This window comes from Sebastes umbrosus, chromosome 8 (genome assembly GCF_015220745.1).
Source record: "Sebastes umbrosus isolate fSebUmb1 chromosome 8, fSebUmb1.pri, whole genome shotgun sequence".
NCBI classification, from domain to species: Eukaryota; Metazoa; Chordata; class Actinopteri; order Perciformes; family Sebastidae; genus Sebastes; species Sebastes umbrosus.
In genome coordinates, this window is record NC_051276.1 from 9311493 (window position 1) to 9331892 (window position 20400).

At 40.0% G+C, this 20400-nt stretch overlaps 1 protein-coding gene across 3 annotated transcripts; it reads left to right on the forward strand.

Annotated features, from left to right (window-relative positions):
* Positions 1 to 2042: 2042 nt before the first annotated feature.
* On the forward strand, positions 2043 to 18465 carry traf2a (Tnf receptor-associated factor 2a). Of its 3 annotated transcripts, XM_037778791.1 has the most exons (11): positions 2043 to 2601; positions 4785 to 4863; positions 5863 to 5961; positions 7680 to 7841; positions 10487 to 10561; positions 10706 to 10780; positions 12491 to 12985; positions 13329 to 13506; positions 13646 to 13794; positions 14656 to 14874; positions 18347 to 18465. In XM_037778791.1, exons 1-10 carry the CDS (start codon positions 2414 to 2416, stop codon positions 14872 to 14874), a joined length of 1719 nt encoding a protein of 572 aa, XP_037634719.1. In that variant the 5' UTR covers positions 2043 to 2413; the 3' UTR covers positions 18347 to 18465. The 3 variants fall into 3 exon arrangements, with proteins under 3 accessions (XP_037634719.1, XP_037634718.1, XP_037634720.1); XM_037778790.1 differs by having other exon boundaries at positions 14656 to 18465; XM_037778792.1 differs by lacking the exon at positions 10706 to 10780 and having other exon boundaries at positions 14656 to 18465.
* The last annotated feature ends 1935 nt before the right edge of the window (positions 18466 to 20400 follow it).

A 20400-nucleotide genomic window follows, 5' to 3' on the forward strand; every position in this document is an offset into this window, starting at 1 on the left:
TCAAAAACAATAAAATAAGATAAAATCTATTTATATATACATATATATACTGTATACATCAGAATCAGAATCAGAATCAGAATGGTGTTTATTGCCAGGTGTAAGAGGTATACACTAAGAATTTTCTTTGGCTTTGTTGGTGCAAGACAAACAGTATAATAACAAAAGAATAGATAAAACGTTCGAATAAAATAAGAATAAAATGTACAATTTACAAAATAAGCTATAAACAAAAATAAACATGATATAAACAGGTAGTGCAAATATTGAGAGTGTATGAGAGAGGGGGAGAGTCAGTACATATATACATACATACATACATACATACACATATACGCACACGCAGTATATACACATACCAAAACACATATACATATAATCAATTAAAAAACTCAGTGTACAATTCAGTCTGAAAAAGCAATCTCACTACCAGGTCCATTCAGTAGCTGTCAATTATTCATGTTTTTACTCATGAAAGCATTGTGAAATTACATTTGACGTTCATTAGAAGTTCATTCTTGACCTTGGAAACAAACAGCAGTTGAAAAAGCAATCTCAGTGAGATTTTACTTGAGTAAATGTACTTAGTTACTTTCCACCACTGAGTACATGTTATACTGTTGTGTTTTTCTAAGCATTCTTTACTGCTCCTGTTGGAATAAAATAATTGTTGATTATTTAACTGCAAAGTAGTGATATGTTTTTGATACCTTCACTTTTTTTGCATTAAATCATACCGGGATGTTTGCTGAAATTGATTGGATGTGGCACAGCCCTACCTAGAAAAATGTCCTCATGTTTTTACTCATGAATGCATTGGGGGAAATTACATTTGACGTTCATTATAAGTTCATTCTTGACCTTGGAAAACAGTTGAAAAAGCAATCTCACCACAAGGTCCTTCCTTCCTGCAGCTGTCAGACTCCACAACCAGCACTGCTCCCAGTAGACCACATACACACCAAAAAACTGACAAGAACTGCACTTTACTGTACACCGACTGTCTATCAGTACTACTCAGGTGTAATTTGTACTGTGCAATATCATTTTCCACTTGTGCAATTTTGTTAACAGTCTGTTTATTATCAATACTGTATATACTGCTCCTTTTTTTATACTTCCTTCTTTTTAAATGGTTCATATTTTGTTACACTTTGTTTAGCTTTCCCCTTTGCTGCTGTACACTGCAAATGTCCCCACTGCGGGACTAATAAAGGAATATCTTATCTTATCTTATCTTATATCATCAGCTGATGGAGTTTCCCAGGTCAATAATGAACTTCAGCTGTTGAACCAACATGGATGGTGAAATCCTAAAAGCGCTCAAGAGGAAATGGAAATTTTAACATCTATGATTCCATAACTGAACTCTATCTGATGCACTACATTGTGATGAAAAGTCAACAGTATTTTTCCAGCAAACAATGTCCTGTTACTCAGGATAATCCACAGACATCACTTAGACTATCTACTCGGCATACAGGAGGCCCTACTTCTTTAGAAGATTGGAGGGGTACCAAAAATCTCAGAGGGAGATATCTGAAAATCTGGGCACATAATAGCAAAACTATCTGCAGTGATCAATACCACTAGCAGTAAATGCAAAATGTGTCTAATTTTGTAATTTGTGGTTAGCACTGTCGCCTAACAGCAAGAGGGTCACAGGGTCAAACCTGGCTTGGGGTCCTTCTGTGTGTAGTTTGTATGTTCTCCCCGTGTTAGCGTAGGGTTTTCTCTGGGTTCTCTGGTTTCCTCCCACAGTCCAAAGACATGCAGGTTAGGTTAACTGTTGACTCTAAATTGTGCATGTGATAGTCTGGTGACCTAGGGTGTGCGCTCCCTGTGCTACATGTCAGCTGGGATCGGCTTTGTGAGGGGGATATTGGTTTAAACATCTACATTGACTTCTGGGCAATAGAAATAAAAAATAACACTATGAGTGAATGCATGATGAGTATGCACATCCTTTTATTTTGAAGAGACAATGACAACACTTCCGACATTAGACTGACTAAATGTGTCTACTTTGCAGCAGCAGCTCTGGTCCAATCCCCATGATCCAGGTCCAGGTCTAGTCCAGTCCAGTCCAGCGCATCGCAGCCTGCTTCCTGATGCTGGTACCCGTCTATAGCTGCTCCTCTCTCGGGCTGGCGCCCTCCAGCGGTAGACGTAGTCACCTACAGCTGAACACAGCATCCTCCTCAGCTGTCACATCTATCACATGAAAACGCCTGCTCTCTTATTTATCAGTGCAGATCAAATATCCCTATGCGTTCTTAACATAAGCAGGGATACATATTGTTAATAAATGTTCAAAGAGCAATGGGTCGTTGTTACTAACATCACATTCAGCTGTGTGTTTGCTGTCTTGAACACACCCCGCTGAGTACCTCGATATTGTTCAAGGGGAATAATGGCTGCACAGGAGCCGTCTCCACCATCTTCCCTGGAAGGAAACAAACCGGGCTTCCCAAAGAAAATACTGGCCAACAACCTGGAAGACAAGCATCTGTGCAATTCGTGCCAGAAAGTGTTGAGGAGGCCCTTGCAAGCTCAGTGCGGTCACCGTTTTTGTTCCTTCTGTTTCAACAAAATTGTGAGGTGAGTATAGTGTCATTGCTAGGGAGCTAGCTAGATGGGGAGAGCAATCAGAGCTTGTCAACCAGCCCTCCTTCAAATATCTCTCAATTTAACCATGCCCTGCTTATTGTTAGGTAACGCGATATACGAGCACAAAGACAAGTTATGGTGTATACATTACAGACCCACTGCACAATTCGGCGTGCATGTAATTCACCAATCACCACTTGATCCCAATGAAATCTCCACTTGTGTGTGACGGGTTGTGCCAGGTTGCCTCGTAGTCTAGTCCTCCGCTAGCCTCTGTTGTGGCTGGCCCGAGCAAGCAGTGGAGATGTGGGAAGAGTTGAACTTGACAGTGTATTGTGTTAAAGTCAGGTTGATGTATGCCGAATTGACTGGAAGGTCTGGGACCTGTTAACACCTTCACAATATATTCAATTCACCATGTATCTTTTGTGGATAAGCGAGCCAAACATTAAACTGGGCATTTTCTGATGGGAGTTTGGGATGACCTTTATCCATATGGTAGATACAGTGACCCGACAAGGGTATATCCTATACATACTATACGTGTACTTTACAATAGTTTTTCTCTATTAGAATGACAGCAGAAGGAAGGAGAGTATGACTCATTTGCTTTCTTTTTTTTCTTTTTCTTTTCTTATCATGAAACACATAAAAAATCCCATATTGGCTATTATTATTATTATTATTATTATTATTATTATTTTTCTGATTCGCACTAAGGGTGCAGTGAGACGACATTAAGCTTGGCAGTGAGATCACTGATTTTTCCTTCTCACAGTGCGCATGTGTGTGTGCCATTTTTTTCACTTTCACATTTAGTTGTATTTTAGATCAGTAATTTTTGGTGCAAGAGTGGCCTAATGTTTGCTGCCACAGCAACACTTTCTCCTGTCTGCTCTCTTTGTTGAGCATATGGCCTTATTCACAAACCCTATGGTACTCAAAAATCAGATTCTGTGATTCTGTATGATTACTATTGGGGATGACTATCAGTGTAGTACATTATGTGACTACAATGAATACAAATGAAATAAATAAATCAACTGATCTTAGAACATATGGCCAAGAAATCAGGCTTCTTCAAGTGGAAATCCAGTAGTGTTGACCTTGCTAATAATAATAATAATCTAATAGCTTAATTAATTAAATTTGTGTTTACATTGTTGTATAATATAAATACTAAAGTAGGTCTCCCAGGTCCCTCTGTTGATATCTAGACATTAATTCTGTTACTTTATATAATATTGTTTTAGTTAATCAAATTTACACAACTAAATGACACACAGGAAACTTACCAGGTTGTAATATTCCCACATAGGAGTGCTGGTTGGTTTCTGGGTCTCTCTATGTATGCTGTACCTGATGGGAACTTGTCAAGGTACACACTGTATACAGTGACACAGAGTTTCCAGTAATTAAACTATTGCAACCAATACAAACATGTTATTCTTCCTTGTTATCATATTTTGTCACAGTATTCTGCTTTCATGTGTGAATATAAATGTAAACAATACGCCAATTTGTTATGAAGTTTAGGTACTAAAGCTGGTGCCTCTACAGCTTCTGCTGTATCTTCAATAAAATGACAAAGCAGACTGTAGTATGTGTGTAGGGCTGCAGCTAACGACTGTTTTCATTATTGATTAATCTGCCGATGTTTTTCTCAATGAATCGGTTAATCGTTTTGTCTATAAAATGTCAGAAATCATATTTTCCTGCAGCAAAAATTGACATCTTCAAATGATTAGTTTTGTTCTAACTGTCTAAAAACCCAAAGATATTCAATTTAGAATGATATACAAAACCGCTGAAGCTGGAACCAGTCAATATTTGTCAATTTTGCTTGAAAAATGAAACTGAGCCAGAGTAAAAAAATGAGGTCAATTCCATTTCCAACCTTCGAAACCAAGACCGATCTCGACAACTAAAAAACACTGTCTCAAGGTCTTCGTCAGAAAATGGAGCTGTAGTTATTGGTCTGGCGTTCACTTGAAGACCATGAAATGCAGTTGAAAGCTCAGACGAAATGTTGAGTTGAGATTTTACTGTCATAATCACCGATCCCAGGGTCAAGAGTGAACTCGACAGACTTTAACAGCACCTGGATGGCGGTGATGATAATGTCTGGTACAGTATCTATACTAATGTAATATTTTGCTTTTCCTCCCTTCAAGTTCTGGACCGCAGAAATGCAGCGCTTGCATCAAAGAAGACTTGTTTGAGGAACCCACCTCCATTCTCAAGCAGGGCGGTGTACGTACATTTTCACCTTATGCATCTTTTTTTTCCTCACAGTTACATTAAATATTGCATTAGTATGCATTTAAAGTTACTACAAAGAACTTTTAACTGCTTATGAAACAGTCTCAATTCAATACTGATGCCTCTATACGACCTACATACTGTAAGTAAATGAGACCATCGGCAAGAAGATATTGGCTATTTGGATTCTGCGTGAAATCTGATGAAATGGTTCAGGTTCGCCAGAAACTCCTTCAGCTCAGACTCCAGTGGGGCCTCCAGCAGCGACCAGCCTAACGCGGACAGATCCGGCTTCGCTGTCGCCTTCGATCTACAGTCGGAGCTCCGGCGGGAGGTGGAGAGCTCTGCACCTGGCAGAGGCCGATCCTCCTCCAGCAAAGAGCAGAGCTTCTCCTCGCTGCTCTGTTGGTCCTCGCTGGGATCCAACACCGACACCACGCTGCTGGAGGCCCAGGCTGCATTGCTGGGCCCGCTGGAGGAAAGGGAGTCACGGGAGAACCAGAACCAGGACGAGAAGTTTTCTAAAGGGACTCTGGTGCTCGGACACACTATCGCTTTTGTTCACAAGTTCCTCGTAGTAACTTTAAGTTCCCTAGTTTGTTCACATAATGACGAGTCTGTCATTGGGACCTGGTTTGGTATCTATGGGTTAAAGGTGATGAGAGCCAACATTTCTGTGGGTATAAAAACCCTGCAGAGTCAGCACTGTAACGTCATAGCCATTGTTTGTTTTCAGGTCCAATGTGCTGGAGTATTGAGCCAACACAACAAAAACTTTGATTGCTCTATAATTCTTGGCAGCGTAGACAGAGAGTAGATGGATCAACTATAGTCCTGTGTCCCTAGAATGACCATATTATGTCCTGGAGAAATTAGAGCCAGGGGAGAAAAGTGAGATCTGATGTGGAAACTGATGCAGAGTGTGTTTGTAACAGCACCCCTCCGACTGTAACTGAAGACACAAACAACAACCTCTGCTTCTCCACGCAGGCTTTCCCTGACAATGCAGCTCGGAGAGAGGTGGAGGCCTTGGCAGCCGTCTGTCCCAATGAAGGATGCACGTGGACGGGAACTATCAAAGAATTTGAGGTGCGCATTAATGTGAAGCAGGCATGGAAATGAAACACCCCGCTCTCACCTCCCAGTCAAATGTCTTAAGTGTAATTCACACCGTGGCTGGTGTAGTTTATCTGCTCTACCAGCTACTTACTGAGACCTCTGCTCTTCCAAAACATTTGCAGTTGTTTCTTGTACTATCAACGCAACCTTATTTATATAGCACATTTCATACACAATAAAAATGCAACACAATGTGATTTACATAAAATTACATATAATAGTTAAACAAGTGCAAGTACAGAAACCTACACTTTGTTGTTTTGAAGAGAAACGTCAACCTGCTTGTGTTCGTCTCTCTCAGGTCCTCAGACAGGGTGTTCCATCTACTTGGGGCATAAATACCGAAGGCAGCGTCTGCTGCTTTAGAGTTAGTACGTCTTTATTTGGAAAAAAAACGATACACCCCTCTTAATATCTCAAAATTAGTGCTGAGTTGGTACAACTTCACAATTAGAGCCTGAAAGAGGCAAAGCATAAGAGATAGTGTGTACCCCAATTGAAATCTTATGCTGTATGTTTCTGGAATCATTCTCTTTATTTTTCACAAATAAACCAATTCCATTATGCCGGAGCCACATGGCCTGGCATGTTGGAGACCTGTCCTCCAGACAGCTGTTCTTATTTTACACAAAACAAAGCTCTAAGACATTTGGTGACCGTTTGGCTAACTGGAGGACTGGATGATAAATTGTGTGTTTTCAGATGACGGTGTACAGAAGTGTGCATTAAAGGTCCCATATCATGCTCATTTTCAGGTTCATGCTTGTATTTTGGGTTTCTACTAGAACATGTTTACATGCTTTATTGTTCAAAAACACTTTATTTTTCTCATCCCGTCTGTCTGAATATACCTGTATTCACCCTCTGTCTGAAACACTCTGTTTTAGCACCTATCTCTTGAAGTGCCCCCTCCTGAAAAATGCCAGTCCTCTCTGATTGGTTTGTGAGAAGCCAATGTGTGTGTCCCCTTTAATGAAATCATATTAGCGACGTTACAAACTGTAACCTTTAGTCATCATGTGTTATTTCTGTTCACCAATTAGAACAACTTGACAACATGAGAAACCTATCTGAAAATACTACATGACACGTACCCGACTAATATTCTCATTTCCACATTGAAAAACGCTTTTTGCACGACTAAGCCTGAATCATTGCCGCACTTATTTCCTAAATGTAGTCTAGTGTCTACTTTTTGGAGCGGTGTCATTTCTTTTTTTACTGCACACTCAAGAAATACTCGTTCTATTTTCATGTGCAAAGTCTACAATAAAATAATTTTTCGACTTATTTATTCATTATTTTCTAATTAATATCAGCAATGTGCAATTTTTACACACATCTGGAGTTTTTGGTCTTTCTTCTTCTTATTGATTTTATATTTTTTTAATTTATTCTTTGAAACTTCTAAGTTACCTTAAATACCTACCCTACACATGTGAAGTTTCTATTTCACATCATAACCTCACCACCTCGTCATTGCTGTTTGTTAAAGTGTTGACTTTAATAAAAGTCTCTGAAAAAAGTAGGCGGCTTGTCATGTTGAACATGAATTATATTCAGGACTAACGTTATGTAAAGAACCAGCGTGACATAATCATATTCCATGACGTTGCCACCACACTCACGAAGGTGCACCCAAGTTCATCGAACAATAAGTGAACATTATTTTTGTTGGTCACCTGCAGGCGAACCATGAGGGCAACTGTGACTTCATGATCATCCTGTGTCCCTCCTGCAAAGAGCTGATGAGAGCCAACGAACAGGAGCGCCACAACGAGAGAGAGTGTCCAGAGAGGACGCTCAACTGCAAATACTGCAAAGAACCCTTCCTGTTAAAGAACATCAAGGTCAGACTTCTCTGTATTACTATAATCAAACACTGTTCACTGTATATGACTTCAGTTAGGGAGATGTTTCAGGGATATATTGTAGTTTAATATTGTAACATGATACCTGCATGATCCTGTTTAGTCCAGGCATAAACATACTTATGTTACGATCAATGTGTGTTATTAAATGTCGTTTATAAGATATTCTAAACTCGAGGTTCAGTTATTAGCTTTCCCGGAGCATTCAACCATATCTCACAGCCATCCTCGAAAAAAAGTAACTGTCCTAACACGATGGAGGTACAGAACTTGGCTCAAATGGTAACTTGGTTGTAGATGATCTTTCTCCAGTCGTCCACTGACTTCCTGTCTTTAGGGTTTGTTGAATGGGTTGTGTTAAAGGAATGGTTGGTAATCTTATATATGAAGACAACGGAGTAGAAGCGCTGCTGGGTCTTTGTGGTAATCACATACAGGTGTATCGGGCTCATTCAGTCTTGTGAACGGCTCATTGCGTGGGTGGAATATGGTCTCATAAAAGTACAAAATGCAAGTCTCCCTCAAAAATATTCCAAGGCACACTTTAGTATTGTATAATAAAAAGGCCTTTATTTTACATGGCAATTGTATAAAATGACCAACGCGCTGCGACCAACATAGCATGCAGCATTCAGCAGTAGCTTGCACACCTTTTATTGTGTTACACTAATCAGTTCTCCATCAATGTGCAAGCCTATTGCTCGAACAACAAGGAAATGACACATCATCAATAGAGAGGAGAAAAAAGATAAAAAAAAAAAAAAGTGGAGGGGGAAAAGAAAGGGAAAGATGTTGTTATATTTGTTGAAATTCTCATTACATCCCGACAGCAGTCAGTAAATCAAATGCTCTGATGAAAAAAAAGAAAAAAATGTGGTATCTGTGGCTGTCGCAGGACTGTAATAAACCCGTCCAATCGTTTCATTCATGAGCTGTGAGTACTAACAGTAGCCATGTTGGTTGTTTATGTTCATAATGATAATTTTGGGGGAGTGGTTTTGGAGGGAGGCCTGAAGCGACGGGCTGTCAGTGTTGAAGACTTGGCGACTTTCTCTCTGTATTTAGAGACTTTTGGAGCTAGTGCTGATAGCTACTTTCATTGGAAAAGAGTTGGCACAACACTGGGCTGAGTTTTTCCGTTGGATCATTTGTAAAAATCTAGTGTACTCTTGCTGGTTTCTCAGCATCGCCCAACCCTACCATTAACTGCTGACTACTTGTGACTTGAAAACTCTAGCGAGGGATATTCATTATCCACATCGTGCCTGTTGTCCACTCTCGTAAGAGGGGTCATGAGGCAAAGATAGTGTGTGAGGTGAAAGGGAAAGGTGCATGTAAAAAAAAAAGTGTGACAACAAGCACTGAAGGCCTGCAGGTTTTCTGGCTCAAGCCAATGCAACAATGAAAGGAATGAATTCAATTTTTAGTTATACTCAATTTCTGTTGATGTGACCCACTGTAGCCAACTTCAAGGTGACATTTGAGGTGACTGCATCATTGGAGCTAAATAAATGCAGTCTCGCCCATAGAGATTTGTCAAGTATTTAAAACTCAAATCGACACGGGAGTGGGCAAATATGCTGCTTTATGCAAATGTATGTTTATATCTATTGTTGGAAATCAATTAACAACACAAAACAATGACATATATGGTCCAGAAACCCTCACAGGTACTGCATTTAGCATAAAAAAATATGCTCAAATCATAACATGGCAAACTGCAGCCCAACATGCAACAACAGCTGTCAGTGTGTCAGTGTGCTGACTTGACTATGACTTGCCCAAAACTGCATGTGATTATCATAAAGTGGGCATTTCTGTAAAGGGGAGACTCGTGGGTACCCATAGAACCCATTTTCAATCACATATCATGAGGTCAGAGGTCAAGGGACCCCTTTGAAAATGGCCATGCCAGTTTTTCCTCATCAAAATTTAGCCCAACTTTGGAGCATTATTTAACCTCTTTGGCGACAAGCTACCCTGACATGGTTGGTACCAATGGATTCTAGGTTTTTCTAGTTTAATATGTTACCAGTAATCTTCACTCTATCTTTAAAACTGAGCCCGCTTCAACCCCAGGAGGATGAATTGCGTTAATGCTTTAAAGAAATGAATGCCGTTAAAACAAATTTGCGTTATCGCGTTAAATTTTGCAGCCCCAATATAAATATATTCAAGACTCACTCATGTGATGATCATATCATGCAACTGCTGAATTAAGGAACTGACACCCTTTTTTGGTCCAATTCAAGCACTGGCTGGAACTCCATAAATTGAAGTAAGACAAAGAGTAATAATATATATATACAAAATCCATTAAAATTAACTTTTTTCATGTTGTACTATTTATAGATTTTTGGACATTAGTAAAACTCATTATGTCCCATCGACATGGTTCTTATATTCCTGGAACACTAACACTCTCCTCTATGCATTCATATACAGATGAACATAGACAAAAACTCACACAATGTTAAATAGCGGGGGATGTTGGCGTGAATTTTAACTTGCTGCAAACTCATCTCAACATATATTTAGTAAAATTGTTGTAAAAAATACTGATGCCAACTGCACCATATACAGTATATAGATATTTCTCTTATTGTGAACTTTTTTTTTTTTAGGCTCATGATGAAATCTGTCCAAAGTACCCGATGATTTGTGAAGGTTGTGCAAAGAAAAAGATCCCCAGAGAAAAGGTATTCCAGATATTTATTTTTCAAGTGATTTCTCATAATTCTGTTGGATTGATCTCATTTACCATTTAGCTATAGGGATCAGATTCTACAACGTCTTCTATAGATCATCAGCTTCCTTCATTTTTTTTTTGTTTTGTTTTGCAGTATGTGGACCATATTAAGTTCTGCGGTAAATTTAAAGCACCATGCAGATTTCATGTTGTTGGCTGCGATACGTCTGTAAGTAGACATTTTTGTCATAATTTGTGTAACACTGGCTAACGTCACAACTACTGGATCATGTAATAACTTGGCAAAATTCAACAAAATCTCACACTTGGTCGACAGAAAGATTATAAATTACATTTTCAGACAAATGGTTTAACTAAAAAAAGTACGATAACATGATTTTCCCAGTATATTAACTAATATGTGAGAAAATAAGTTAATATTATGTTGATAAAACAACAGACATTTTCTTTAGGTTGCAAAGGTTATTACATAATTCAACAGTTATTACAGAATTTGTTGCTGCATGCCTGTAAATGAATCCTGTTTTGTTGAGTACGATGTGTGTGTGTGTGTGTCATGATAACACATGAAACGGCGTTATCATGGTGTGTTTAGGCTTTTCAATACTGATCAACAGAAAAAGTGAACATTTTGTTTGTTTTTTCAGAGCGCTCTGACATTTTTGTGCGGCCGCTCCGATCGCTCTAGTTGAAAATCTCTGATCTATTCAGAAAGGCGCTGGTGTCATCACTGCGGATGAAGCGCTTCCCAGCACCCTGTCAGCGCTTTCTGCCAGAAAAAGCTCAGTCTAAAGCGCACACTGGGATTGAATGCCGTAGCCTGCCTAACCACCATAACGGCAAATGGCGACGAGCAAAGAGATTGGATTTGGCCAAACAAGCAAACCTTCACAAGTATTTTCTGAAACCGAGCAGGTCTAATGACAATGAAGACAATGAGTCTGAGATGCAGTCTGCTGGTGCCGTGGCTCCTGCCAAAATGAATGTCATTCTTATATAGCTTACCTATCAATTGTTTCAAAGCTCAATAAACACAGATAATATTTGATGGGAATTTCTCCCATTTGTCCGGGACATAGAAATCTTCCAGGACAAATGGACCGGCGACGGAAATCCTGACGTCAATATTTAGTAGAAGCACAAATTTGGCAGAAACGTCCACTTGGACTCAAGGATGAACTGATTAGAATTTGATGGTCAAAGGTCACTGGGACCTCACAAAACACATTTTTGGCCATAACTCAAGAATTCATATGCTAATTATGACAATTTAATGCTAGATAAGATAAATTTATGAAGTGATGACATTTTGGACAGACATGGATGTAAACTACATCTTGACTGGTTGGTGGAGGCATACAACCGTGAGGCAGCAATTGTAGTTTTTATAATTGACCTTACTGTACTCAGAAGGATAGTCCTTCCATTGAATGGTCCTTTTAATTATCAGTATATTGAATTAGTTTATAATGTCTTTTTCTCTCCATCCTGTGTTTTTTGACAGGAAACTGACTAATCAGGTGTATTTAACATAACATTAATGGCACACCGTCATTACACGTAGCTAGTCTCTATTCAATTTTAATATTCGACTTCAAAAAATATATCATAGTAAAGGGTGTGAAAAGTTGTACTTATTATTGTGAGAACACTTTGACGTCAAAACATTTTTTCTGTTGTTCAGTGTCAATGTGGTGAAACGATAAAGCATGAAACATTGCGGCGATGAATACTTTGTATAGCGTATATTTCCATTATAAGCTCCATTATTTATTTGCTGTATGCTTTTATTCGTTTCTTCTTCTGTGGCACAATTTCACATAACATCATACAAGTTGATTTCTGTTTGTATGTAACGATTGAGGACTGTTGTTTGTGTTCTTAATGGGTTTCTGCTTGTATCTTTCTTTGAGTGGAGGTGGAGAAAGAGAAGATCCATGACCATGAGCGGCAGTGTTCGTACGAACACCTCAACCTGCTCCTGCATTTCATCATGGGCATCAAGGTGAGCCTGGAGAGCCTGCAGCCCCAGAGCCTGGAGGTGGCCAGCCACAAGCTGCAAGAGCTCCACCAGTCCTTGAGGGACCTGGAGCAGAAGATGAGCCAGCTGGGTGGTGGGGGTGGGGGTGGTGCGGCAGCTTCCGTGCAGGGTGCGTGCGCCCCGACCCTGGTCACGTCCTTCACCCCGCTGCCCAGCGCCGTGGGCGCCGCCCTGGAGCTGCAGCTCCAGAGCGAAAAGACCAAGGTGGCTGAGCTGAGCCGACGCTGCCAGGAGCTGGAGCTCAAAGTGAGCACGTTCGAGAACATCGTCTGCGTCCTCAACCGAGAGATGGAGCGCTCCTGCACCACCATGGAGGCCTATAATCGCCAACACCGACTGGACCAGGACAAGATTGAGATCCTCAACAACAAGGTGACAAAATGACACATGACCTCTGCAGTCCAGCTGTGATTTCCACCAGATTAAGTTGAAATCTTAACGGTCCCAAAAGGAAATTAGATTGTAAAAGGCAACAGAAATTAATAGAGAATTTGAAAGGGTCACTTCATGCTCAAATCATCCTTAAAAAGGGTAACGTAATGCAAGTGTTAACGGTAAATGAAGTGTTTAAATCAGGTGTTTGCTCATCGCATTCGTGAAAATACACTACAGCACTCTACTTTTCGGGGAGCATTGGTTTTGGTCTCAGCGAAGAACTCAAAGATAGCTTTTTAAGATAAGTCAACTGTCTTGTTTATGCGTTACCGTGCTGCAGGTTCGTCAGCTTGAGAGGACGGTGAGTCTGAGGGACCTGTCCATCGTGGAGATGGAGGGGAAAATGAGGGAGATGTCTGCGGCCACATACGACGGCATCTTTGTCTGGAAGATCTCGGATTTCACCAAGAAGAGGCAGGATGCCGTGGCTGGCCGCGCCCCTGCGATGTTCTCTCCTGGTAACAGCTTCATATGATGACTAACTTCTCAAAGTTATAATCCAGACAATGACGAGGCATCCTTTCTGATTTAAGAATTAACACTTCTTATAGTGAATAAAAGACATCATTACATTTATCGGTGTATTATGTTTTCCAGCCTTTTATACCAGTAAATACGGCTACAAGATGTGCCTGCGGATCTACCTGAATGGCGACGGGACGGGCCGCGGCACCCACCTGTCTCTGTTCTTTGTGGTGATGAGAGGACACAGCGACGCACTGCTCAAGTGGCCTTTTAATCAGAAGGTAGGGTGTCTACCCGGCAGACAGAAATACGTGTATGTGTATTTTCATTAGTTTTAAAACTGAGCCCACTATTAGGTTAAAAATCTCGTAAACAAATTGTAAAATCGTTAATGCGTTTTACTTTGCAGATTGAGAATAATAATACAAAATATAATCAACAAATAAATTGTGATGTATTATTATAGGTTTATTGATCCCGGGGAGGAATTCACAAGCTACCCAGCAGTATATAAATGATTAAAATTAGCTCCACCTTTATCTGCAACATGAATGCATTAATGCATCATTAATTATAATCCAATAATATAATATATTATTCTGAAATGAAACGGAACAATCTGCAAAATAAGTACATATTGATGCTAATACTTTTGTACTGTTACTATTTTAAATGCAGGACTTTGACTTAATGTAACAGAGTATTTCTCCTACTTTTTACTTAAGTAAAAGATCTGAGTACTTCTTCCACCACCGCAGTAATGTATAAACACATAGCTTAACCCCACCCACAAGTTAAACATGATGTAGCTGCCATTTCACTGGGACTTTAAAGTACGGAGCTGCAGCCATGAAGGGGTTAGCCTAGATTAGCATCAAGACTGAAACAGAGAAAACAGTTGGTCTGGCTCGGTCCAGGTTCAAAATTATACTGATGATGTTATTTTCATATTTTGCTTCAGATTTAGTGCACTAATATTTTTTATTTATGTTATTTTTTTCTATGGTCCATTATTCATTTTGAATACACTGTTAATTATATTCTAACGAGCACTTTAAAGTGTCATCATGCTGTAGACTAGAACTGCTGCAGTTTTTCCGTCAGAGCAGATGTAAGACTGGACTCCTAACATCTGTACCCAGGTCACCCTGATGCTGCTCGACCAGAACAACAGGGAGCACATCATCGACGCCTTCCGGCCCGACATCTCCTCCTCGTCCTTCCAGAGGCCCGTCAGCGATATGAACATCGCCAGCGGCTGCCCGCTCTTCTGTCCACTCTCCAAGCTGGACTCTAAGAACTCCTACATACGCGACGACACCATCTTCATCAAGGCCATTGTAGACCTCACTGGGCTCTAGGTAACGGATGAGGGCATAAATCCAACTCTGCCTTTTGTTGCTACTAACCTGTTTGAATCAACAGGTGTTTGTATCACCAGTAACTGGCATTTGTCTTTTGGCATTGGTCTGTCTAGTTCTTTTGGTTTTGGATTGTTGGCGGCAATACACAAGACCAGAGCAGAGCTTTTCTTTCGGCCAGTGGCTGTTGGTTATTCAAGTCTTTGTAAGCCGCTGTAACTAGTTTACCAATCAAACTGAGTTTTTATTTGACAAAAACTTTGATTACCTACCAAAGTGACTGGAGGACTGAACACAACATATATGCCAGTATTTACCTGGTGACAGGTGTTAATTTCCCCACCCTGCAGAAGACCCTCAAACGGTATTTGAGCTGATAGAAGCATTCCAAGACTTGAGTAGGATATTACGCTTGTGAAAGTAGACAACTAAGATTACATTAACCATGTTTCCATTCAACTGTCAAGCGAATTTTAAGAGAAATATACAAATGTTGCAAAAAATAAATGCAAATTAGGCACGTTTCCATCAACTGGTTTGGAGCAAATAAACTAGACTGCGTAGTTTCAACAAAAGTTGGTGGTATAGGCTATGCATGGCTGAAGAAGAAGTAGAGGTTGTGAACCAGAAACAAAACAAGTCACCTTGGTTATCTAACCATCCACGAGAGAAAAAAGGGAATTTGTTTCAATAGTTCTTTCACGTCAGCTAGTATTGTTTCATGCTGTCAAGAAAGACAATATAAATATATATCTAGGAAGACACAGACAGCAGAAACAGTTGATCAGTCATGTGAGTTTATTCAGTAAAGGCGTTTCCATATCCCATTTAGCGCATCAACTCGTTTTCAAAGGCAAAAACCACCTCAAGCGAGTGTAAAAACTTTTCACGCAATTGAGGTTTTAATCGTATTTTGCCGTTTCCATACAGCTTTCCCTAATGTGATACTTCAAAATGCGCATAAATATACGTGAATGGAAACATGGCTATTGTCTCTAATCTCCAGTGATCATCCTATGGCTTCTTGTACCATAGATGAGGATTTTTACATGGGTTTTATGTCCAATCACATTCACACATTGTTGTTTCCTTCTGCAAGTAAATAAGGTCCTCAAAAAAACAGTTATTGCTGCTAGCTGCTAGCTATGTTCAAAAATAATTGGGCCTTAACTAGTAGCTATCATAACTACCATAACTCGAGACAAGCTAAAAATGACACGTTTAACGTATTACGGCCCTGAGAAGTTGATTTGGCTAACATGTTAGCAAACTATTCCTTATTTGCACATCCAGCCGACACAGAGTAACATTAGCATTCATTAGGGGTCGTGTCTCTGGAAACCTGACGAATTAAAGTCCAATATAATCTCCTTTTAGTTCTGTTTTGGTCTCCACCAACTCCTGAGGGAAATATCTGGCTCTTTAGCTTACTAGATGCTTTAGTATGTTCACCAGCTAGTCTCTAATTTGATCTGTCTGCAGGTCGTGTAACGTGGGCTTATCGGAGCTTTTTCACTAGAAACCTGGATGAGAACAGCGAACCCAAACAGTAAAATGAAAACGATGAGCTAAAAGATGCTAAAGTGCATATAGAGCTGCAGAATTGGGGTTATAATTCTCTCAAGGTGTGGGTGACCCCTCTCATACTACATGTAGTCATCTGGCCCGCTGTTAACATACAAATATTGATAGTGCAGCTGTTAAACTACAAAGTGCTTGTGATGCAAACAGTATTTTTGTTATCTGATTTTCACCTGGGTTTTTTGTATTGTATTTTTGTATTGTTAAAGTTTGAAATTTCAAACGCCAATAAATTTCCAGATTTTGTTTTTAAAATGAAAATAATGAGCCTTCAGAGCAGCGACACACCGTCGCTATGTAGATTAAACCGCCTACAAACACAGCGCTAGATCAAGCAGGTCTAGGCGTTTGTGCTCACCGTTTGCGTTTACTGCTTGACATTTGGTTAACTAATCTTTTTTTTTGTGTCTTTTGCATTTACAACGTGGAGTTCCAATAACAGTGTGAGACGCCCGTGTAGCCTTCAGAGTGTCGCTCAGCTCTGCACACAGTGTGTGGTGCAGTTGGACTCGTTTACTGTTTCTTAACGTCTATGCCTCCAACTCTCAAGTCCTGTGTTCAATGGTAATCATTTGTGGTGGTGGACATTGCTTGAATTCCATGAATTCTGAGTGCAGTATCTCAGCGTGTGTATGTATGTGTGTGTGTGTGTGTGTGTGTGTGTGTGTATGTATGTGTGTATGTATGTGTGTATGTATGTATGTGTGTATGTGTGTGTATGTATGTATGTGTGTATGTGTGTGTATGTGTGTGTGTTTGTTCCATTTCTTCGCTGTTCGTTTGCATGTTGGCTCTGTGGAAGATGCACCTTAGCTTACAACAGTTTCTGGGCTGTTTGTCCGGGACGGCGATTGGTTAGTCGAGCTGATTTTCCCCAAATGGAAATATGACATATTTTATGAAAAATAAAACGTATATTTGCATACAAGGTCTGATAGATCCAATAAATATCTTTTTGATATTAAACTTTGGCTTTTTTTCAATATTTGTTGTCTGCATATTTACACTTTCTTTGACCCATTTTTACCAAGGATGTAATCCATTTTCATTGTAGCAGTTTATAATATTTAATAACATGCATATGTACAAATATTGTGAAATGGCCAAAATGGAATATTGAATATACCTGTGCAGTGATTTTGCACCTACATGAGAGGTATATCAAAAATATGTCCACTGCTGTGTCTTCACAAAGGATCCATTGTTCTCTGCAGTTTGTGCTAAGGAGTGTGGTGCTCTCCAAACATATTCATAATTGTGCAAACATTTTTATGCCCCAATAGTAAGAGTTGATAATTTTGTTCAAGACCTGGTATTTTGTCATCCTGGGGTCCGAGCTGTTGGATGGAGACTGAATGTGCTGGGCTGCAAAATCAAAACACTGCAGCGAGTGGCAATTTTTTTTTACAATTAAACCATTGTAAGTGTTTCCATGGGTTTCTCCTCACAAGAACCTTTTGTTACAGTTCCCGATTATTCATGTTTTTGTTGTGACATGCACTGAAATCACTGCATGAATCACAAACAGTCATTTCAAATTGGAGAGACATATTCAAATACATTCTAAGTGATGAATACACCTCCTGCTAAGTGACCAACCTGCATTTCAGCTTTGACATTTGAATATAAGTGCATAATTATAATTTCTTAGCTGTGCGTGGATATTTAACTTGTAATATTACTAAATGCAGAAAGGGGATGTTGAACCCTCTGTGAAGACACCGAGTTATATTTCCATATGGGTGTAGCCTCTGGCCGCGCTTAGACACGCAGACATGTGGAGGCTGGAGCTGGGATGTGAAGGCCTCAGGATGGAGGCAGAGCTGAGGTATTAAAAGAGGAAATGGTTGATATTATTGTAATATTTTCCTATTTTTGGCTTTCCTTACAGCTTTGAACTGACCTACTTTTTACAGAAAAAGAAGTGCCTGTACCTTTTTTTATGTTCCATGAGCCCACTTAGTTGTGGATGTGCTTTCCTGTGAGTTCAAACCTACCAAAATGTGAAACTTTTAATTTTGTGCAGTGTATTTTTAATTTGTATTTTTTGTATTGTTGTCCTCTAAGAAGCCCCCCCCCCCACCCCCACACACCTCTTTTCTGAACCCTTTGATGTGTTGAAATCGAAGTGACTAAGAATGTTTCCCTTTGCATACATAAAACTAGTGAATGTTACAGTTTTACTTTATATAATCACAAAATCAATGAGGTCAGAATATCATTAACACCCAGCTTTGGGCATCTTCATCCGAACACATCCAGCATGTTTTTAAACCTCTCAACAAATACTGAAAGCTCTCTGTGCATGAGATGTTTCAGTAGTGAAGCAAATGCGTTTCTATATATATAAACACTGGTTCATATTGTAGACCAGCATTTTATTTTTTATGATTTTATGATCGAGATATACAGCATATGAGCGTGTGATATAATTTTGGTACAAACTTTGACAGTGTTATTGAGTTTGATGAGCTGCCGTGAAAAAGTTAATTATATCTGAACTAGAATGGTGCACTTAGAAGAGTGCAGATCTCCGCCAGGGGTGTCAGCAGCGACCACCGCTGTAGTGTTTGATTGAATAAATACAACCCACAATTGGCTATGTCTGCACCGACATCTCAGCTGCCTGCGTGTTTCCAGTCGCCCAGTGCATGATGGGAGTGTTGTGGTGAGTTGGAGGGTCTATTTTTTGCATAAAGTTGAAAAATCTAAACTTTATGCAAATGAGCCCGTCCAGTGTGACGTGTCTGTTCTCACTAAACTTGGACCAAGCTGTCAAACAATAGGCAATGTAGTTCCAAAATGAAACGAGATTCAGCAGCGACATAGACTATTTCTCTTCTCAAATGTTTTCAGAAATAGATTTTGGTGGATTGTTTAGACGGAATAACAGAAAGTTTACGATCAGGGCCGCCAGCAGCGAGCAGAAAATCAGGGACCAATCAGGTGCATTCCACGATAGGGTATACGTCACCGCTTGAGCAGCCAGTTAAGTGGAGCAGCGTGTCCTCTTTAACGTTTGTGCCGGATCTATTGCACATGTAGCATAACGGGCATAACCGCCAACTGAAGCAGCTGAGTATAGGCAGTCAATGCACTCAGCTGTGTGATCACTAGCGGCCCCTACTGGCTTGGGGTCCGGTTGAGAGTAGCGAGTCAGCAGTCAATCAATGGCCGTATCAAACAGGCAATAAAAGGTGTTTTGAGAGTGAGTCATTGCAACCACGAGAGGTCCTTGAGCATGCAGCCATAAAACGAGCACCCAAAATATGATGCAGTTTGTGAGATTAGCTGTGGACAGACACAGAGATGCACACTCACTCGACCCATCTCATGATCCCCTGGCGGAGATAATAATAATAATATATAGTATTTATTGAAGATTATACTGTATGTTGAGAACGTTTAAAAGCATGATTTGGTTTGTTTGTCAAAAAGAAGAAGATGTGCAGTCTGGCCTCAGTTGGTTGCAGCTTCTACAGTATATTCCTGGCTCTTTCAGCAGAAATGGTCACCTTTTTGCTCTCTTGTTATTCCAGAAACGTTGCCTCCTTTCTTTTCCTCTTTAGAATATGTCGTCAACATTATGTAGACTACATTTTGCATGTATGACTGTGGCCTCAAATAAATTAGCTGCTACATTTGTTGGGCCCTATGTGCTGCTTCAGGCTCGTAGACGCAGCCGAGCAGCACCGTATGGATGTTTATCTTTGCTCTTGTGAAATGTGTTACCTGATGTGGGCTGGGATCTTATTTATTATTCATAGCTGGTGAACATAACAAAAGGGCTTCGCATTTCATTCCCATCTGCCGAATGTCGCGTAAAGGCATACATACACATGCGTCTGTAGCTTGATCTGTTGAATGGATCTGACAGAAGCTTCTCTCGACTCCAGCTGGGGAACCACATCACATTTGAGCCGGTTGATGTTATGCTGTATCAGC

Bases quoted from the DNA above. Each gene is read 5' to 3' on its own strand.
- traf2a (XM_037778790.1), top strand. From the start codon at position 2,414: ATGGCTGCACAGGAGCCGTCTCCACCATCTTCCCTGGAAGGAAACAAA. The intron at 5,962-7,679 runs GTGCGCATTAAT...GGTCACCTGCAG, and splicing joins GAACTATCAAAGAATTTGAG to GCGAACCATGAGGGCAACTG. The intron at 12,986-13,328 runs GTGACAAAATGA...ACCGTGCTGCAG, and splicing joins TTGAGATCCTCAACAACAAG to GTTCGTCAGCTTGAGAGGAC.